General features: G+C 35.2%; 1 protein-coding gene across 1 annotated transcript in view; it reads right to left on the bottom strand.

Moving 5' to 3' along the window:
* Window positions 1-22336, bottom strand: part of slc9a7 (solute carrier family 9 member 7) — a 54197-nt gene that overhangs the window by 3221 nt on the left and 28640 nt on the right. Inside the window, exons 12-14 of the mRNA XM_056460732.1 lie at window positions 20256-20319; window positions 13625-13707; window positions 10168-10273 (exon numbers count right to left, since the gene is read on the bottom strand). Of these exons, the coding sequence (XP_056316707.1) occupies window positions 10168-10273; window positions 13625-13707; window positions 20256-20319 (253 nt within the window). The remainder of the gene's footprint in view (window positions 1-10167; window positions 10274-13624; window positions 13708-20255; window positions 20320-22336) is intronic.

The raw sequence follows: 22336 nt of genomic DNA, 5'->3' as shown, positions 1-22336 counted from the left end.
AGATCTGCTGAATGCTTAATTCTGACGCTCACAAACTGTTAAGATGACATGAGCGGTTTCTATGCAACATTCTGAATCAGTAGCAAAAAATAAATAAAAAATTACAAATGAGTGAGATCTAGAAATAAAAAAGTGAAGGGAAAACATGAAACATTTATGGTTTTAAGTTTGGTAAGAATCTTGAGGTCTGAATTAATTCATTAATTTATTTATTTATTTAGTCATTACTGAATTCTAATCCAAGATGTGAAGCTGCACACCTTATAGTTTGCTTTAAAACAAATAATTATGGAAAAATGGGTCAAAATAACACAGACCCATATGGTGGCATAACCAATCCCAAGTATCTCATCCCACAAAAAGTGATTTTTTTATAGCTAGTAATAGAGGCTTGATACTTTTATATAGAGAGAGTGAGAGAGAGAGAAACTGGAGACTGAAGCGTGTGAATTATTTGCATCTGTGCATCAGATTTTAACAACCACATCTCTTCTATCTGCAAAATTATGTTTAACAGCTACAAGAACAGCAATATTGCTACCTCGCTGCAAAAAAAAACATATATTTTTTGTTGTCCAACTATTTTACTGATGTTGAAAGTTGTGCATGTTTACAAAGGCACAGTGTTTTGCTGTCAACACATTCCTGTGAATGTACATCTGTACATTATCTGTGTTTGTATAGGGAAGAGAGCAGGAGAAACAGAGTCTGCTTTCCATAGATGATAAGAGAATGTCATTTTTATCCAGTTATTTAGTCTACTTCATTCTTACTATGGTTGCTTGGAGGTTTTGGTTATTTTGCTTACGTTGACTTGTTTAAAATACCTCAAATCATACGTCAAGCTATAATGAAAAATAACTGTACACTTTAAATGCAGCCAATCATAATCAAGCATTCAACAGCCCCCATAATAGAACAGTTTGTAATTATGAAAGATCAAGCGTTTTGTTTTTCAGACTACAGATGTAGGCGCTTCTCAAGTGCACTTAAAAACAGCATCAACAAGGACTGCAGAAAGCAGATTCAATCACAAGACATATGTAACACAATGAAACAACCTCCTGCAGTTTAAAGACTTGCTATTCACAGAAGGCCGGTTTAATGGGGCTTCAGAGAGTCACTGGGTGCTATCGAAGGCGGTTGTCACTGAAGCACAACAATTACACCAGGAGATTACACTGTGCGCCAACAGATCAAACCAACTAAACTCGGTTACATAACAGTTAGATTCACATATAGCTGCTGTTAAATCCTTTGAGAAGGATCTAAATAATGCCTGCTCCATGTTAACGGTTGGAGGTGGTGTGATTTAGTCTGTGAAGATCACCTGTTTAAGTGCTCAAAGACTCTAGGTTCTAGACCTGGGCTCAAGGCATGAGGAAAGTCCTTCTTATCACTGCAATGCTTCATTTTGATAGGTCAATAGTGGTCTTCTCAGAACACTTTTTTATGTACAGACAGTAAAGACCAGAGATGCCTAAACTAGGGCCTGCAGGCCAAAGTTGGCCCATTGTAACCTTTGACTTGGCCCACCATGCCATCTGAGAAAGGAGTACGAATGATGGGCAGGGTTGGGGTGAATGCTTTTAACAGAGATTGTCGTTTCTAGTTTAAAATAACCTTTTTTTGTTTGTTTGTTTCAGTTGAGCTACAAAAAAGCCAACTGAAATAAAATGTTTGATTTAAATGTTAATTACAAATACGTAAATAAATACTTTGTAAAAACGTAAATACTGTCACTCAACAGATAGAGGACAATGCAGAAGACATCTGCGAGCAAGTCAAGGCAAAATCAGGTGCAGCTTAACTAGTGTAACTCCATTCTGTTATAAATTAGATTGTTTTACTGTAATAAGTTCATTATAAAATGTAAAAATAAATGCATAATGCATTAGGTAATACAAAGCAATGTTTTCAAGCTATTTTTAAATAATATTAAATAAATTAGGAAGTACCCATTTACCTTCGGTCAGTGGTGGAAAGATTACTAAAAAAAATCATACTTAAGTAAAAGTACCATTACTTGCCTAAAAATGTAGCGCAAGTAGAGTAAAAGTATCTGTTTTAAATATTACTCAAAGTGGGAGTAAAAAGTAAACATTTCAAAAGTACTCAAGAGTATTATAGTGAGTAGTGAGTACTATGCTGTAAAAAGCTGATGCATTTACATTTATTTTGTGGATGTGTGTAAATGTAACATTGTGTAGTGCATTTAGTTATAGCCCAGTAGGCACAAAATGTCATAAGATGTTAATATTAGGTTAGATTTAGGTCATGACGTCAGATTACCAAAATTTTAGACAGCGTATAAAGACAATATTATTTTAATGTCCAAATAACGTTGTCAAATGACATTGATATTTGGTTTATTTTAGGTTGTGTTAGAAAGTGACCAAAATCCAACACTGAGCCAACATCTTAAACCAACGTCATATTGACGTCAAATACTGACATTTATTCATTAGGTATGGCAACCAAAATCCAACGTCTGATAGACGTCATAGTGGTAACGTCCACACAATGTCAATGTCAAGCTGTAATCATTAGACGTTGATTTTAGGTTGGACATTTACGTCGGCCTGAAATTGGGTTCTGACGTCAAAACAATTTTTATTTCGAAACAAAATGCAACGTCACCACAACATTGAGGTACAATGTCAATCTGACGTCATGTTGACGTCTTGTGTCTGCTGGGTGTTTAAGGCCATTTCGGTCAACATACAGTAAACATCCCTCATCATCTCATCAGTGGCATGCATCTAAACAGATGTCAAAATCTTCTTTTGGACACTTTTAATGCTTCCAAACCGTTTGCTGCAATTATAAATTGCCCGTGTCTTGAGGTAGTTTATATGATGCGATTTACCTTCTATGTGCGCTTTGATTAGACAAGAAACACAGGACTGATTTTTTCTAATACTCATAGACAAGAAAGACATGAAGTAGTGACCACAGGATAAAGGAAAGTAGTGGAGTAAAAGTACAGATACTGCACTAAAATGTACTCAATGGAAAGTAAAAGTACACATTTAAAAATGACTGAGTAAATTACAATTAAATTACAATTTCTGAAAAAAAATTTATCAATTACAGTAATTTGAGTATTTGTAATTTGTTACTTTACACCACTGCCCTCGGCCCACTAGACTCAATCCAGTTTGGCTTTTGTCCCGTTATAAGAAAAAGTTTGGGCACCTCTGGTATAGACAGTAGTTTCTTGAAAAAAATAGACTATGTCTCTTTATCTATGATTGAAATTTTTAAAAACGTGGCAAGACAAAAATATAAATAGGTTATTACAGCAAATCAAACTTATTTTCATGAACCTGTAGATCCCATTTTAGAGTCACTTACGTGTGCAAATTCATCAGTCAGCACCAATGCAAAGCATTTCTCTTTAAAACAGCAGTATACAAAAGAAAGCGTAAAAAATGTGGTTTGAAGCCTCCCCCATTTCCTGGCATGGCATACACATTACATCACATTACACTTTGCAATGCATTTCTACTGAAGGTAGGTTTGGTTTTTAGTAGGATGCTCTAAAAAGTGCTGAATTGTCGAACCGCAATGCTGGGTCAAATATGGAAAAACTCAAAGATTACATTTTAAATGAGATTTAAATGCCATGATTTAACAGTGGCTGGGTGCATCCATATCTGAAGGTGGGTTAATTATTTTTAGTGAAGCTATAAATGTGTGATGTTCAAATTGGAAAAGGATTTACTTATCAACAACACGTAATTAGCTGTTTGATAATGTAGCCAAGCCAAAGCTTAATAATATCAATTACTAGTACTTTGTAGAGAACCAGTGGGTGTAGAGATGCCAAGCACCCTCTAATAATGGCAAGAGTACCCTCGGTTAAGGCTGTAATAATAGGATGCTGTCAAATATGCTGGTAAATTCTTTATTGTGCACTTGTGTTTATGTTTTAGAGTCAACGGTTTCTGTTTACTATGAGTTATTGTGATGTTGAGCTATATGCAGCCAATCCCAAACATAGACGTTGTTTTCTTGAATCATTAGCGTTTGTGTAAATGCCCCTTCACACGAAGCGCTATTGAATGGTGTGAATGTACAAGGTGATAACGCTCTTGAATCAAAACAGTAGATCCTTATAGAGCCGTTCACACCAGGAATGATCAATCGCTTCACTATTAAGCAAGGAAAAGTGCATGATTTATTTTCCCTTGTGACGAAATGGGTTGCCTGCTAGTTAAATTGTGTAAACCCTGAATAATTGGGGTGACATTTGCTGTTTGAGAACAGAGAATGTCCTGAATAAAGTCACAGCAACTACAAAAACTTCAACAACAAAAGTTTAGGAATAAATGGCAAATGGGAACCAATTTGTGTTTTTGGTGTAGTAAAAAACGTGTCTTAATTTACTGCTGTATATTGTTAAGTGGAAAAAAGCCAAGTGGAAAAAAGGTGACAAGATACAAACACAAGGGGGGCAAATGTCAAGATCAGTATGAGTGTTATAGTGGGCAGGCTGCCCAAAAAGGCATTGTCAAGGTCAACACAACACCAAGGCAAAAAATGTTTAGGCTGGTGTGAAGGACATATACAGTGCTCAGCATATACGAGTACACCCCATCACAAATCTCTCTTTTAAATGAATTTTTTTAATAGAAAGCTATACAATATTATTTTTGTCCATATACAGTAGATTAGTCAGTACTGAAGCCAAATCTGGAGCTTATCTAACAAAATAACTTACGATTACAGTTCGACAACTAGTACACCCAAAATTATGTTATAGAAAAATATTAAATACAAATTTAAAGAGAGGAAAAATCAAGAGAAGCAAAAAAAATTGTAAAATTGTAGTTGAAATTTTGTAGGTTGTACTTTTTTGCAATATTTACCTCGAGTTTAATCATATATTCTTTCCATTTCTAAAAATGTTTGGTGACTAAAATATTATTTTAATAATTATATCTGTTTAATAAATCTGTTTTGTTTAAATACACCTAAATACATTGCCTATTTTCACTAAGAAATGGATAAAAATATTCAATTTCAAAATGGGGTGTACTCAATTATGCTGAGCACTGTATATAACATATATAAGACCATATACTGTAGATATATTGAAGACGACCACTTGCTCGACCACTAGCATATACTAGTGTTCATGTCTTGGAGCAGGTAAAACTGTGATCAAAAAACCTAGACTAACTAGCATATTCTTCATCCCACAGATACTACAGATGAGGTAAATGTATTTAGAAATATATTCAACACATTTTAAGACATTTGGTAAATGTGTTTAGCATTATATTCAAGCCATTTTAGGACATTTAAAGCAGATGAAAAGTTATCCTGAAACCAAATACCCATTCTTATCTTTGATGACAATGTGGATCAAATTTTTTGATCCACTTCAAATGCCACTGCACATTATGACTTGGTTTTTTTTGCACTAAAAACATATTCCATAGTCCCCCTCTCTAAGCCACACGTCAAATTCCCTGACTTCCTCCTGACTTTCACTGACCAAAAAGCTGAATATTCATGACCTACGGTGAACAGAAAAAAACAACGACAGACAGTGTTTTAACAGCCAGGCAACCACGTTTCATTGCTGGTTGACAAGTGAGAAATGAAATAAAATGGCCCTAAGAATAATCTAACCATAAAATAGATGAAAACACATGAAACGGCAAACACAAATACTGTGCATAAAGATTACATTTTGCTAAACGAAAAAAGTCAATTCCTGTCCATTCTCTACACTGTCCTATCAATAAAAGGTGAAAATGCCTAAAAATACAGATAAAAAAATGATATTCCTCGATTCCTTTTTTTTATAATTTGATGATAAATCAGACATCTTCCCCCATAGATAACATTAAGAAAGCCTGGGAGGAGGACCTTGGTAGTCCACTCTCAAATGATAGGTGGAATAGTGTTCTCAGTCAGGTTCACTCATCATCCATTTGTGCTCAACATTCTCTTTTTCAGGTTAAATAGCACGTAGAGCTCATATATCTAAAGTTAAATTAGCTCAAATGTTTCCTGGTGCTCTTTATATAATAGATGCCTGGCTGCTGAGGGTACTTTAATGCACACATTCTAGAATTGCCTAAATTAGAAAACCTCTGGAGAACACCATTTGATACCCTTTCTGTTGTGCTTCAATATAGATCAGAGACGGAATGACTTGTGGCATTATTTGGAATTGCCCCAAAAGACTCATCTTTATCTGCGTCAAAGTGTAAGATTCTTTCTCTTCTTTATTAGCGCAATTCTGCTTGAATAGAAAGATCCCATTCAATCCACCTTTATTCAATGGACTAGAAAGGTGATGTCTTGTCTTTACCTTAAGAAAATTAGACACTGTTTAAGAGGATCAGGTAAACAATTCTATAAGATTTGGCACCACTGTTTTTGATTATGTTGACCATATTAAATAATACCCTACAAGTACATATGTATATACATTTTTTTGTTATTATCATTATTAACATTGCTATGATTCTCCAAATACTTGTAATTTTAGACTGATGTAATTCACAGCTATGTTTTGTTCTATTCTAGGTACAGGTTATAGGGTTTGTAAATGGATATATTTGGAAATTATACAAAAATATTAAAAAAAATAAAAATAAATGAATAAATAAAAAACGATAAATCAATGACCCATATAAACCTTGCATAATAAGCCAGATCTAAACAAAAAAAGAGTGTATGTCCAATCAATATAGAGAACCAGAGCCAAGTGTAGCATATTCTGCAACAATGACCAGCTAACTGCACATTATGCCTTCATAAAGTAACCACTGTACTTAAGAGAACTATTCTTCAAAACAAAGAGACCTTCAGTGATAAAGGAACAGAAAACAAGTTTAACACAAAACACAAAATACATTTGAATAATAAAATGCCTATTACTGACTTAAAGCACAACCTGTGAACCAGAATCAAAGAGAAGATTAGAGGGGAGGGGTATTTAATTGTTATTATCATTATTAACATTTCTATGATTCTCCAAATACTTGTAATTTTAGACTGAAGTAATTAACAGCTATGTTTTGTTCTATTCTAGGTCCGGGTTAAAGGTTTTATGAATGGATATATTTGGAAATTAATAAAAAAAAATATTCAAAAAAAAAATAACGATAATCCAGATATTCAATGACCCATGTAAACCTTGCATAATAAGCCAGATCTAAATAAAAAAGGAGTGTATGTCCAATCAAAATAGAGAACCAGAGCCAAGCATATTCTGCAACAATGACCAGCTAAATGCACACTTTGCCTCCATAAAGTAACCACTGTCCTTAACAGAACTATTCTTCAAAACAAAGAGACCTTCAGTGATAAAGGAACAGAAAACAAGTTTAACACAAAACACAGAATACATTTCAATAATAAAATGCAGAACACTGACTTAACACAACCTGTGAACCAGAATCAAAGAGAAGATTACAGGGGAGGGGTATTTAATTGTTATTATCATTATTAACATTGCTATGATTTTCCAAATACTTGTAATTTTAGACTGAAGTAATTAACAGCTATGTTTTGTTCTATTCTAAGTACAGGGTTTCTGAATGGATATTTTTGGAAATTAATACAAAAATATTCAAAATAAAAAAAAAATATTTTTCCAGATTTTCAATGACCCATGTAATCCTTGCATAATAAGCCAGATCTAAACAAAAAAGAGTGTATGTCCAATCAAAATAGAGAACTAGAGCCAAGCGTAGCATATTCTGCAACAATGACCAGCTAACTGCAGATTTTCCACACTTTGCCTCCATAAAGTAACCACTGTACTTAAGAGAACTATTCTTCAAAACGAATGGACTTTCAGTGATAAAGGAACAAAAAACAAGTTTAACACAAAACACATTTGAATAATAAAATGCCTATTACTGACTTAACCTGTGAACCAGAATCAAAGAGAAGATTAGTGAAACAAAAGAATGAGGAATACACTTGGACAAAAAAGAAACATTGAACAAGCAACCAATATAACTCAGATGTAGGAAGTGAAAATAGAAATGAAAGCTTTGCTTTTAACCTAGACAGCAGAACAGAGACTGAGTGCCAGAGTGAAAACTAAAGAATAAACAGCAACACAATTCAAGTTAAAAGTAAAAGAGACCATAAATCTAGAGCTATCCATGACCTAGAGAAAACAATCGAGACCAGATAAGAAGAGCTGAAATGTAGACCAACAGACACACTGTGGTTTTTAGATGTATTGACCCAGTTGCACATGACGCAAACATCATGACTCATAAAAACAGACAACTCTTTAGTGGTTTTCATCCTACACAGGCAGCTATGAGGGGCATAACTGTGTTACGTGGGAGAGTAGTGGGTGATCAAGCAGTTCTGCAGGACATTTAGCTCATTGTGACCCGACAGCACAATGTAAGACTATAAGACGTCCGTGAGCTCAGCCAAGCAGCCGGAGCTACAGTATGAGCGCTGTGATGAATAGAGGAATTTGCAGTGAGTGAATGGGCCTGTGACCGCTGTGAATAACTGTGTTCTCCATGCTTGAGATATTGGAACGCCTCTCGGGCTTGCCATCATCGGAGTGGCATCATGAAAGGCCCCTTTGTGGCCGGGCACACACTGAATAAGTCTTCCTTCGGGTTTGTGTCCAGTCTAAAAAGGCCCAGTGCTTTTGTGCTTCTGTCTGTCATTCTCTCTTTTCTATTCAAACAGGAGCTTGAAAACAAGCAGCAACATCAGAAAGCAAGCTATGGAAACCAAAGCGTGCTGTTGAGGAACTCAGAAAAGCTACTTCCTTGGATGCATGGCAAAGTGGGCTGTGAAGTAATGACCAGTCTAACAGGCAGATAGTGGACGTTTCGAGAATATCATTGGTTTAATTCCAAAACTGATCAATTAATGTTGAGTAACTACTTTGTAAATGGACAACTTGTATGTTTGGTTAATTATCAGAGTAAATTAAAGGTTTTATATTAATTAAGGATTTTATATACCCATAAAAAGATATATTATATAGTTTATAGTATACACCCATTTACTATAAAATGCTATGTATTTCTATAAGGACAGAAACAGAACTGTCAGAAGCCATAACTCACAACAGGGTATATGCAGAAGTATGCAGAAGGACTTTTAATTTTTCAGTAACCTGGGTCAAACGCTTCCGGTGAACTGTATGTGGTTACAAATTCACCACGTTTAAGGTCTGTTTTTTTTGAAAAACCAAATATCTTCACTGCCTGATTGATATACAATATAAAGTGGGACTCAGAATGTACAAGAAGCACTGCATTAAATAACATTTTTCAGCGTCATGTCATTAAAATATTAGCATTTATCTTATCCCAGTATTTTCAATGGAATTTCTGTGCTAGCCTGTTGATCCTGACGGGCACGTCCCAAACAGCTTTTCATCTCATTTTATGCTTGAACAACTAAATGAATGCTGAAGTCTAGTTAACTGATTATATTTTAATTACATTACAATATCGATGCTGTAAAAGGACCCTTATATAATTTTTAAAGTGTCACATTAACCGTTTACCGGAAGTTTAACAGTATGGGAAGAAACACTAGCTGTGCGTATACACTATTAAAGGCTTCAATGGCTTATAGGACTTCAGACGTTCTTCTAAGCTGATTTTGTTGAAACATTTCTTATTATTTTCAATGTTGCAAACAGATTTTTCTGTTTTGTAATGTTGTGGAAACTGCACAGTACAACTCAAATGTTTTGGGTTAGAGATATTGTAATAAATAAATTAAATTAAACATTAAAACAATAGATTTTTTTAATTTTAATGAATTATTTTATTTATATCTAATAATTTAGCACCAAATCTGCATATTAAAACGAAAGATCATGTGACAATGTGTACTAATGGAGTAATGAATGTTGAAAATTCAACTGTCATCACAGGTACAAACTACATTATTAAATTAAATTTATATAAAAAAAGATTCGTTTTTTAACATGTTTTATAAAAAATAAAGTATATGTATGTATGTATCCATCTATCTATCTATACATCCATCCATCGTTCTATCTATCCATACATCCAACCATCCTCTATAAAATATACACATATAAAACGTGCGCACACACACACACACACGCACACGCACACACACAATATTCATATATCTAGCAGACAGACAGAATTAATAATTGTGTGTTATTATTACCTCGTATGCTTGAGGGCTGGTCAGACATCGAGCCAGTGGACCGCAGCAGGCGGGCAGAGTGGAGGTCAGAGGGGGTCCGCTATGGGTCAGGATAGGCTTCAGGTAACTGTACTCAGGTTAAGGGAAAAAAGATCAGCTGAAGTGCCAATGTGTCTTTGTACAGAAATATCTTTGTCCCATCTTTGTTAAACTGCTGAAACATGTAAATTCTTTATGAAAAAATAAGCTCTACCAGAACATTAAAAATGTTATAACTTTGGCCTGTCTTTAGTGAGCTCATCCTATCTGTGCTGATGTCAGAGCCAAAGATCTGCATTGATCCAAGATCAATACTCAACTACTTATAAGATCAACTACTCAGTAGGTACTGCATTTAAATGTACTACTCAACCGTTAAAAAAGTATGTTCTCTATGAATGTGAGCAGTATGAATCGAACTCGGACATACTACATTCCCCATTTTGTCATGATCACATGACCTACGTGAGTTGCGTTGCTTCACTCCCATTCATGAATGCTCTCATGGGGCATCATGTGATAGCCTAGCATGCATTGGATGCACACTTCGGAATCTCGCTGGAAGTAGCAGGTCATTCGGGTACTTCTCGCATACTGATTTTCGAATTCTATGACGACATACTACTCGACTCGCATACTGTTTTTAGCATACTATATAGTATGGAAGTATGTGATTTCGGACGCAGCCATTATCTTTAGTAGATCTATAAAGAACTTTTTCATTTTTAGCCTTTATTGGTGAATCCTTTAAAGTGAAGTCAATTGCTATCGACACAGTGAAAGTCAGAAAAATATAAACACAATTTTGGCACAACAAAACTAATACACGGAAGTTCTACAAGGCAAAATGATTGGTCTGTGCAAGAAACTGAACATTATTTACAAAATTATAACCTTTATAATATTATAACATTAAAATCTACACTTGTGCAAATGGTCATCTCATTAGACAGTGGTGTCAAATTCAGTTCCTAGAGGGCCGCAGCCCTGCTTCAACACACTTATGCTGTGGTCATGCTAGAGTTTCAGCATGCCAAATTCTGTCGTACGGCACTGCGAAAGGAAGCAGGATTAAAGAAGATGAGTAGACATTTAAAAAAGGGAGTGTTTAGTTTATATTTTATATTTCTGTCCAGACTGGTCATGTTTTGATCTTCGATTGGTCTCATACGATTTCGCAGGTCAGAGTTCACCAAGCTTGAACTTTGGGTATGCAGCGAACTGAGAAACTTGTCACGCGACCTTGCGTTTCCAGTTTGTTGCATTCGTGTGCGTAAAAGTCTATATGGGCGAAAGTGCAATGTGGCCACAGCTTTACCTGTAGGTTTTAAACAAGCCTTAAGAACTCAATTTTGATCAGGTGTGTTTAATTAGGGTTGGAGCTAAACTGTGCAGAGCTGCAGCCCTCCAGAAATTGACAGAGTTTGACACCCGTATCATAACACTTTAATATTTCCTATTAAGTATTCATTTTGTTTCCTCTATTTGTTTTTTTGACTCTTAAAATGACAGCAGCCATCGACGGACATTTTCTGAATCAACTGAAATGTTCACAATGATCTGTTAAAGAAATACAATGATTTACATTTAGTTTGGCCTAAGGGGTGAGAAAATTAACAGCAAAGTTTCATTTTTTTTCTGAGGTGCAATCATCTACAGTTCTTACTCCATTATTATATTTTCTATTTAAGTTCTCAACAGAACTTAATCACAAATAAAGTCCATTTTATGAAGTTTATAAAGTTGCCACATAACTAATCTTATCTTATAATTCTCTACCGATTTCTTAGTGGCACATTGAATAATGGATGTCTTTAATAACTTAATTTCTATAAAATTTCACTGTACAAAATGAGTAGCTTTGAACATTTTTCAGCTCAAGAGCAGAATATTGGTTTTCAAACTCAGATGGGTGGTTAAAAAGTAAAATGTTTTTAGGTTAATTCATACCAGCCATGAAACAAAATGACAGCAAGAATATTCCTTCTGACATTCATCCAAGTCGAAACACCCAACCAATTCAAACCATTCAAAAATAACACTGCTTATGAAATGGAAGCTTCTAAATTAAGCACAGCCGCAGCATTCATTTCAAAACAAATACGATCAAGTCTCAGTATCATAATTATGGAGTAAACAGATCATCATCCCCTAAATAGTTCATAGAGTCCATAGCACAGAAAGATCCAAACAGGACAGCGAGTACCCATTTGGCAGGAATACAGAGTTTCTAATATTTGACAGACGGGGGATAAAAATAGAGGAGGCGGCAGTAAAGTGTGGATGGCTTAAAACCAAGAACAGCCATGATGGATTTGTAAGTGTATAATATTTTTAGGGGGGCTGAAATGGATGTCCCCTACAGAGTTAGAGAGGTGTAGACTAAAAAATAACACTGTAGGAAGTCCAAAAGCGTGGTTTGCTAACCACTGAGAAATAAAACAAGCTGTTAGCCAATCCGATAGCACTGCCCTTTTGAAAAGTGCACACACATACAACGCTTTTTACTTCCGAGAGGCCTGTGAAAAAGTAATTGAATGTTGTTTGGTAGGCTGTAGTGTGTACGACAAAACACTAGTAAGCTTAAATGCATGGTTGTGGGTGGCCAGGAAAAAAAAACACAAGCCAAGACTCCTAATAAACATCTGCCATTAGCACTGTGGACCTGTGAGTCACCACATGTGGAGCTGCTGGCCACAGCTGTGCAGGAAGTGGATGGAGAAGTGCATGTGAAAATGTGTGTGTGTGCCACTTTCACCTTTGAGCTTTATTTCTAGCAGCCTGGAGCTAAATAAAACACTTCTCCTTGCTATTCTGCTCCTCTTACCACCCACATCAGTCTCACATAAAAGGTACGGCTACAGTAAACCACTCAGCACAAAATAATTGCAGTGGACGAGACCTGAGGAGAACTGGAGTTTCATCGACTGCCTCGTTCGAGACGGACTGCAGTCGTTTCATTTGGCTTTCTGTAGAAAGAATGTGTGGAATGACATTTGCTGGGGCTCATATTGAGGTGCAAAGCTAAGACTGTGTGTGTTTTTATTTTTTTTGATGTAGGAGTTGCGTAAGAAGGATGAAACCTCTCAGTTTGGGGCTTTGGAGGTTCAATTTAGGCCCCAGAGGAACTCCAGCGTAGATCAAAACAGCCATCTTAAAAAAATCTGAGAAACTTCCACCGTCTTACTCCGCATTTACATTCATCCCGATGCGCTTTAGTGAGCTTCATCTACGCGTCTCTCTTTTGTCATTGTCTGTGGTGTGGGAGGAATTTTTTTTAATAGTCATTTGCATGGAGCCGAAGTAATCTCACTGGCTAGGCTCACTGACAGAGCAGAGAAGAGAATGGTAATGCTCAACCGTGCTTGAGTTCTTAATGACAAGACCACACAAAAGCGTGTAAGTGTGTGTTGTTGTGAATGGCATGCTAAAAGGATACTTGTGGTCAAAAGTATACCAAAGTCTGAAAAGCCAGGCGCTCTCCTGCTTGGTCTTGCTCTGCCCTTCTGACTGGCTCCCATCCTGAGGAGAAAAAGAGGAAGTTGGTGTCATTTGTTTAATCTCGGACATGCTTAAGGAACCTTTTTAACATGTATATCATGCTTTAAAGACATAGTTCAATCAAACATGAGAAGTCTGTCGTCCTTGGTGATTTATAAAGAAATAATCAATGACTACCAGAGGTACAGGAGTCAAAACATATACAGGCAAAGCAAAATGAATACACACTGCTCCTGATGACACACTGAGATCTTATGATCCAAAACGATTAGTCTGTGCAAGAACCTGAACATTACTTACAACATTCATTCACTTTCCTTCGGTTTAGTCCCTTTATTTTTCAGGAGTCACTACAGCAGAATGAACCGCCAACTTATCCAGCATATGTTTTACACAGTGGATGCCCTTCCAGCTGCAACCCAGTACTGGGAAACACCCATACACACTCATTCCCATAGATGGGAGACCGCATGGGAAAGCTTGATTGCTGCCGAACGCTGTTAGTGAGACAGGCAGGGGGCGCTCAACCTGCGATCTGTGTGGGTCCTAATGCCCCAGTATAGTGAACGGAACTGTACTGCTCAGTGAGCTTCGTCTTTCGGATGTGATGTTAAACCGAGGTCCTGACTCTCTGTGGTCCTTGAAAATCCCAGGAAGTCCTTCAAGAACAGAATAGGGGTTTAACCCCAGCATCCTGGCCTAATTTGCCCACTGGCCTCTGTCCATCATGGCCTCCAAACCATCCCCATATCATAATTGGCTTCATCACTCTACTCTTCACCAATATGCTGGTGTGTGGTGTGCATTCTGGCACAATATGGCTGCCATCGTGTTCTCCAGGTGGATGCTGCACACTGGTGGTGGATGAGGAGATTCCCCCAAAAATGTTTAAAGCGCTTTGAGTGTCCAGAAGGAATTATTATTATTAGAAATGACAACTGACCCAGCCGGGACTCGACCAGTGAGCTTCTTGCTTTGAGGTGACATTGCTAACAACTGAGCCACACCACCTACTTACAACATCATCACATAAAGCCATGGGTGTTAAAAAGCCCTGTGAAATGCTTTGAAGTGAGCATTTTTTTTGTTTGATGTGTGAAAGTTGTTTGAACTGACACGTGAAAAGAGGATGGGAGATAGAGTAGCTCCTCCCACTTTTAAATAAACAGCCAATGTTGTTTCATTTCTATCACAATGTAGTTGAGCTCAAGCACTTATGCCAATAAAAAGGGGGATACTAGAGAGCATTTGATTGGTCAGAAGATTTAATGAGTGACTGAAGTATGAGGTGACACCAAAAAAAGTGACAAACTATAAGCTATGGATGTTTATTTCTTTTTAATGTGAATGTTGTCACTGTTTTAAAAGCACACTAGCTTATAAATATCCTTAGGACTAACAAAGCTGCAACATTCCGCTCTCCATTGTGAAGCTAATACCGAAGTAACTGGAACTGCAATTAATGGAAATTCAGCTAGGCCTGGCTCCATAATAAAGCAAATTTCTATTGACCACACTGTTAAAATTGCCAAGTTTACAGCAAAAAAGGTGTTTACAGCCTGGTAAAACAACTATTTTGGTGTATATAGCTAATATTACACTTCATGATAACTGATTTGTTATTTTTTTCAATAACTCATCCGTTTCATTTATTTCAAGTTATATTGGGTCTGCATAATTAAGAGCGTGGCCGCTTAAGTGACAGCTAAGTCTCACTGGTCACCATCACGTCATTCCGGCTAATTGGCCGCTGAACTTGGCATATACATTGTATTTTTGTTTTGTTTAGTTTATTGTGGCTTTACACAGTCAATTGCCTATTGGATTATTTCCTACAATTGTCAGATAATAAGGCATACTGTGTGCACTTAATTGTGTTCACAAACCATTTAAGTGGTCACCATTTCCCAGTTGAGTGAAATTATAAACTACTTATACTTATATATCATCTCTATAAAATGTATTTGTTTTATTTAGGATAATTTATCATTTATATTTTTCTTTAGACATGTAAAGCGCTCCTGAATCTGAAAGACTGATTAGCTGTAGGCTCTAGAACAGTCATCTGAAGCATTGTCATACAGTTTTGTGCCTGGATTTCATAATTAGCCTTGCATTCACTAACACAGACTATATTTGAAGTATTTGGAAATCATTTGCGTTTTCCTACTGTAGAAAAACGTCATAAGAACAATGTTTAGTGGCTTAATGTATTAAAACAGTGTTTTTAAATGACCAAATACTTTATTGATATAGTACACAACCAAGCACTTGTGGTCAGAACAAAAATAAATCGAAGGTAATCAAAAGCAAAATGCTAGTGGGCATCTGTAGCTACACTTATGCTCCGCCTCTTTTTTGGTTACCCCCAGTTCGTGCGATGATGCACGAACAAAATGGTGACAATTGGCCACGCCTACTTGTAGCTTCATTTGCAATCTTCAGAAACCTATGGGTGATGTCACGGATACTACGTCCATAAATTTTACAGTCTATGGGACTAACATACTGATACTAGCATCTAAACATGTATATTATTTTGATTTCACAGGGAAGTGAATTTTGCTAAAAGGCCTACAATTTCAGCTAAAAAATAAAACAAAAACAATACACTTGTTTTACCTTGTTTAACTTGTTTTTTAGGGCACTTACTGAAATCTCATGGAGAAAAACGTGTTTTTGAGAGTTTTTAGAATTGAACTTGCCTCATAAAATCATTTTTATGTTGCCCCAAAAAGGCTTAATGTTCTATAAATAAAAAGTACAACTGACTTTAATGAACTTGTGTTAAAAAAATTCACCGCAAATTTTTAATTTCAGGGTGAACTACCTGTTTTTATTTCCACAATTTAATTTGTATTTCCACTATTTAACTTCAGCCTACAACAACAACCCATGTTGCAATCAAGTTTGTTCACGATACATGTAGAATCCACCTAAATAGTGCAGATATTACAGTAAATCCAAACTTTAGAAAGCTTTTTAGAAACTTTAAATGTTATCAAGAAAGTCAGCCATTTTATAATAAAGGTTTAAAAGCCCAGTGTGTAAAAAGGGGTTTAGCATCTCTACTGTCGTTCACAATACTTGCCACATAATACCAGGCCAAACAAAAGAATTCTGCATATGGGTGGAATGAAATCTGATACTTAACCTTTATCCTATACAATAACAGTTAACACACTTGCTATTCATCCACTGACTTTGCATTTGCAGTCAAACCTTCATTGTTCTTCCAGTGACCAGTACGTTTATCCCAGTTCATCTAATCTCATGAGTTCAGGTTCAACGCATTTAAAGAGATTACAGATTAACACTATCACAAACAAGCTCAAAGTAACACAACACTGTGATCTACCCTAAGCTTGCTATATTCATTTAGCGTAATACTATAGAGAGAGGACCGCTGTTAACAAGATATGTTTGACAAAGATAGAAAGTGTACATCAGGAAAAGTTATGCGATATGCTTATTAGGGTTGTCACAAAAAAAGAAAGAAGAAATAACAATGATTGAGCAAAAACGGCTTGAACATGATACATTGGGAAAAAAAGACTTTAGCTGTTCATTCCAACTACTTATATAAAATGAGTTGAAATAACAAAATTCTTAAGGTTTCTTTGTGGACAACTTAATTGTTTTATGTTCAACCCACTTACATTTGTACAAACGATTAAGTGAACTTAATCAATTTGTGTTTGGTCAACAAGAAGGAATTGTGTTTGTTTACAGCCTTTGTTTACAGTGTATGTCAATATAAAAAGTTTATTGTTCACAATAATAATTAAAACAACAACAATAATAATAATAATAATAATAATAATAATAATAATAATAATAATAATAATAATAATAATAATAATGGCAGGTAGTAATGCAAAAATAAGAGCAGTGGGTTTGTCTAATCTTGTCAGTTGACTGATTAAAATGATCTACACTGTAAAAAATGTTCTTCGTTGTTTTTTACAAATTTAAGTGGATTGAACATAAAACAATTTCTGTCATGAACACTCTCTGTATTTAGTATGGTAATGAATATGTATATGGCAATGTTGATGCATTTAGTTGGAATTCCTGTAGCCCAATTAAACACAGGTGGAGCTGGGGTGGAGGAGGGTAGCGCATAGAGTTTCATATCAGAAATTTCACTAAGTGGTCCAAAAAAATGTTTAGAATTGTGTTTTTTCAACTTATTTTACATAAGAAGTCCTAAACAAGCAGCAAAAGTCTTTTTAGTGTAATTTTACAACACAACAGTTTAATTCTTCATAATAAAATTATTTGTAATTATTCCTTTGAATACGTTTTCTCAATAAATGATTTTAAAATGTTATGTTGTATATCTTGTAATACATACAGTACCTTTAAATATATATATATATATATATATATATATATATATATATATATATATATATATATATATATATATATATATATATATATATATATATATATATAAAGATATTTAAATAAAGCTAATGATTAATTTATTTGTTCTTCAATCAAACTGACACCAGGGCTTCTCATAGACTTCCTTGGTATATTAACGGGCACCCAAATATATATAGTTTATTTTTTTTTTACTACTATTATGAAACGTTTACACTTTTTTGTATCCACCCAATATGAACAAATATCCGCAAGCAATTGAGTGGAGAAAAATCTTCTCCCCTTTACCCGTTTCATACTGCTCCTTCTGTGTGCGCAAGAACTGTCAACACTCAGACAGTCTTACATGCGCAGCAGACTCACAGAGATCCGCACCTTTTTGCATCTGGCCAGGGCTTCTAAATCTACTAAAATGTCCGGGATTTGGTTTTACTTTCGTTATCCAAGCTGTCGTTAATTTTATGCGTGCAAGAGCGAGAGAGACATTAAATAATCAATTCTTTAATCTAAACGACTAAAACTTTACTAAGCACTCGGAGAGGATGAAATTAACTGTGAACTGGCTGCATAATATTTGTACACCATCAGAAGTGGTTAATTAAGTCATTTGTCTCATTTAAATAATCTACACATTTTATTATAGTAATTATTCGAATTTTTAGAGATATTGTCTGTTTTTATTTCTTTTTCATGTCATTTGTTCCTCATTTGCAGTATATTTTCTTTTATGAATTTGATGATGTCAATATATTACATATTTTATACATCTAAAATATTTTGGCAATACTGTACAAAATTTCATGCCAATAAAAGCAATGAGAGATAGAGAGAAGCAGATTTGACCTGTCAGTGGGTGCACATGGCTTCTGAATAGAATAAAGGTGAAATAGTTTATTTTTAAAATTTATTTCAACAGTCTTTTTTTACTTTAACCCACTGAAAAGAAAAAGTTTAAAACAGATAATAATAAAAAAAAATAGAGTTAAAATAAAATCATATTTTTGTTTATTGCGTATATGTGCTGTTGGTAAATGTTCAATCCGGCCACCACCACAAGTATATTACAAACCTGTGGAAAGCAGAGGACACCATTTAAATAATTTTATAATTTCCTCATAAAGCCTGAAATAACGTTTTGATTCCACACACTATTCTTGACTGCCTGTAGTTAGTAAGTATACTTAGGAAATTTTGATTCCCTAAGAAACTTTGTCTAACAGTGATGTTGAGAAATAATAACATACAGTGAAGTCCTCTCTCCTGAACATCTTCTTAAGAAAATACTTAGCTTTTTTTATGAACTGCACTTACCAAAACGACTATGCTTTGTTTTAAAGAAATGGTTCACCTAAAAAAAAAGTTCACCTTGACTAAAATCTTACGTAAGATCGAAAGGCATACAGGTTTGTGACAACATGAGCATGAGTAAACGTGAGCTTGCTAACTATGGCTTGATAGTTGTTAACTATAGCTTTAAGAAGACTTTCGTAAATCTGACCCTGATTGTCTGATCAACCTGTACAGTTGATAAAAAGTTGATGCTGAAATGTATTTTTAACAGTTCTCATTTGACCAGCGCGTGCAGTGTGTACAATGTGATTTCGCAGAAGCCAAGAGGATGATTGGCTTCTACTGATCTGATTTCTGTCATTGCCCTTTAATGGAACCAGTTAACTCAGGATGAAGAAAGGAGAAATGTCATTAGTTTCCAAGGTCTCCGCTTGTAATTAGCTTTGCCGTTCTAATTTCAGTAACAATACTTGATATAAAAAGCAACTTGTATCTCTTCATTGGTGCATGGGCAAAGGCTTTCACAATCAACATGGGCATTAGTGCTGACCCACTTTGCTTAGCGGTATCCAGCTTGAAGGGGTACACAATTCTTATCTTTAAACAGATCAAAAACACTTTAAAAGCAAAGCAACGCGTGACCTTTTTATATAGCTAAGAATAACGGAAGTATGACTTGCATGTGGTTTTGCTCATTACAAAAAAAAGGAGTGTGACAAGGTGCAAAAAGCTCAACATTAGAATGCCCATAGATCATTATAATGTTTATGATCACTTTAAAAGCAAATGTTATCAAGTTGCACAATTTTGAAGCACCATTCATGTCAGTAGCAAAAGTTTAATACATGACATTAGGGGCAAGAGAACAGAAAGAAATTCAAACTCACTCCCTGAAGGACCTGGAAGCTGTCCCCGCATGGCTGAAGATCCTGATCGGGGTCCACTCCAACTCTGAAAGAGGCAGAAAGGGCACATCATTCGGTCTGTGTGCAAATGTAACGCGACCATTTTAGCCACGGTGCAGTCTGCAGCCACATGAGCACCGAGACCTTTCAGCAAAGCCCACAGCGAGCAGCAGCAGATGAAGAGATAAAGAGACACAACAGACTCAAGCAGAGAGAAATTGATCATTATAATACAAGTTCACACAAATGCTGCCAAGCTGGGTTACAGAAATTATTTAGGTCAGGGGTTCTCAACCTTTTTCACTTCGTGGCCCACTACTTTGTCCGATCAATTTTTGAAGACCCACCTGTCTGACATTGAAAAACAGATTCAATGAGAACCACAGGTCAACAGAGAGATTACAAAAGACCAGCTGCTGCATCAAACTGGACTGACTGAATATCTACTATTAAATATCTACTATTCAAAAAATATACTAATGTAAAATACAGTAAAACACTCTAAATCTGTTATGTTATGTCAGTTACGTCAGTTGCATTTAATAACTGTTATATAATAATAATAATGATGATAATAATAATAATATTAACAACAACAACAATAATAATAATAATAATAGCATATAGTAATGAAAAAAATAAAAGCAGTGGGTTAGTCTAATCTTGTCAGTTGACTGATTAAAATGATCTACACTGTAAAAAAATGCTGGGTTGCACACAATTCCTAGTTCACTTCATTGTTTTTTACAAATTTAAGTGAATTGAACAAAACAATTTATGTCTCTCTGGATTTAGTATGGTAATAAATATGTATATGGCAATGTTGATGCATTTGGTCTTGGCGGTATAGATCTGCTATGCTGCTGCTGCTGCTTGGATTATCATGGCAGAGCAAGTACAGAGACCTGCTACTGTCAGTATATACACAGACATGCTGTCTGAGAATATAACACACTGCTGCAAACATAATTAATATATACATAATTAATATATACATAATTAATATATATAAAGATGTATATATAAAGTGTATATAAGAGGTGGGCTATAGCCTAACGCTCAACCACCAACCTGGAGGACCAGGACATGCATACATAGAATACAGACAATTTAGCTTACCCAATTTACCTATAGTCTTTGGACTTCAGGGGGAAACCAGAACACCCGAAGGAAACCCACACGATCACGGGGACAACATGCAAACTCCACACAGAAATGCCAACTGACCGAGCCGAGGCTTGAACCAGCGACCTTCTTGCTGTGAGGTGACAGCACTACCCTCTGCGCCATCCACATTTTTATATTATACAAATTAAATTCCTAAATGTATATTTACAGAATTTCTTTTATTCACCCTTACAAATTTTAATATTAACCCTTTATTAGTTTCATTGTTGTAAGCTGTATATGTATTATAAGTATTATAATTAATATGCATTTTTTTCTAAATAATTTGGTTATACATTTTTAACAGGTTATATACATTTTATGGTTATACATGCTTTTAACAGAGATTGTCGTTTCTAGTTTAAAATAACCTTTTTTGTTTGTTTTTTTTAGTGCTGAGCTACAAAAAAAGCTAACTGAAATTAAATGTTTGGTTTAAATGTTAATTACAAATACGTAAATAAATACTTTGTAAAAATGTAAATACTGTCATTCAACAGATAGAGGACATTAGAAGACATCTGCAAGAAAATTAAAAGCAAAATCAGGTGCAGCTTAACTAGTGTAACTCCATTCTGTTATAAATTAGATTGTTTTACTGTAATAAGTTCATTATAAAACGTAAAACTTTTTTTATCCTGTATAAGTTCAAAGCAATGTTTTCCAGCTGTTATTACATAAATTAGGAAGAACCTATGGCAGCTGTGCTTAGTCTCAATCTAGTTTGGTTTTTGGCCCTTTATAAGAAAAAGTTTGGGCACCCCTGAAATAAATAAATAATGCCTGTAATAATAAATAATGTAATTCCAGTATACAGTAAGACAGTTTTGATATTAGTGCACCCTCCTAAAGCACCTATGGCTGGTTCGATGTTAGTCAAACAGTCTTCTCTAGCA

This window comes from Danio aesculapii, chromosome 6, assembly GCF_903798145.1.
Source record: "Danio aesculapii chromosome 6, fDanAes4.1, whole genome shotgun sequence".
Classification (NCBI taxonomy): domain Eukaryota; kingdom Metazoa; phylum Chordata; class Actinopteri; order Cypriniformes; family Danionidae; genus Danio; species Danio aesculapii.
Note: the sequence above shows the minus strand (reverse complement) of the source record. Positions and strands in the feature narration are given on the sequence as shown.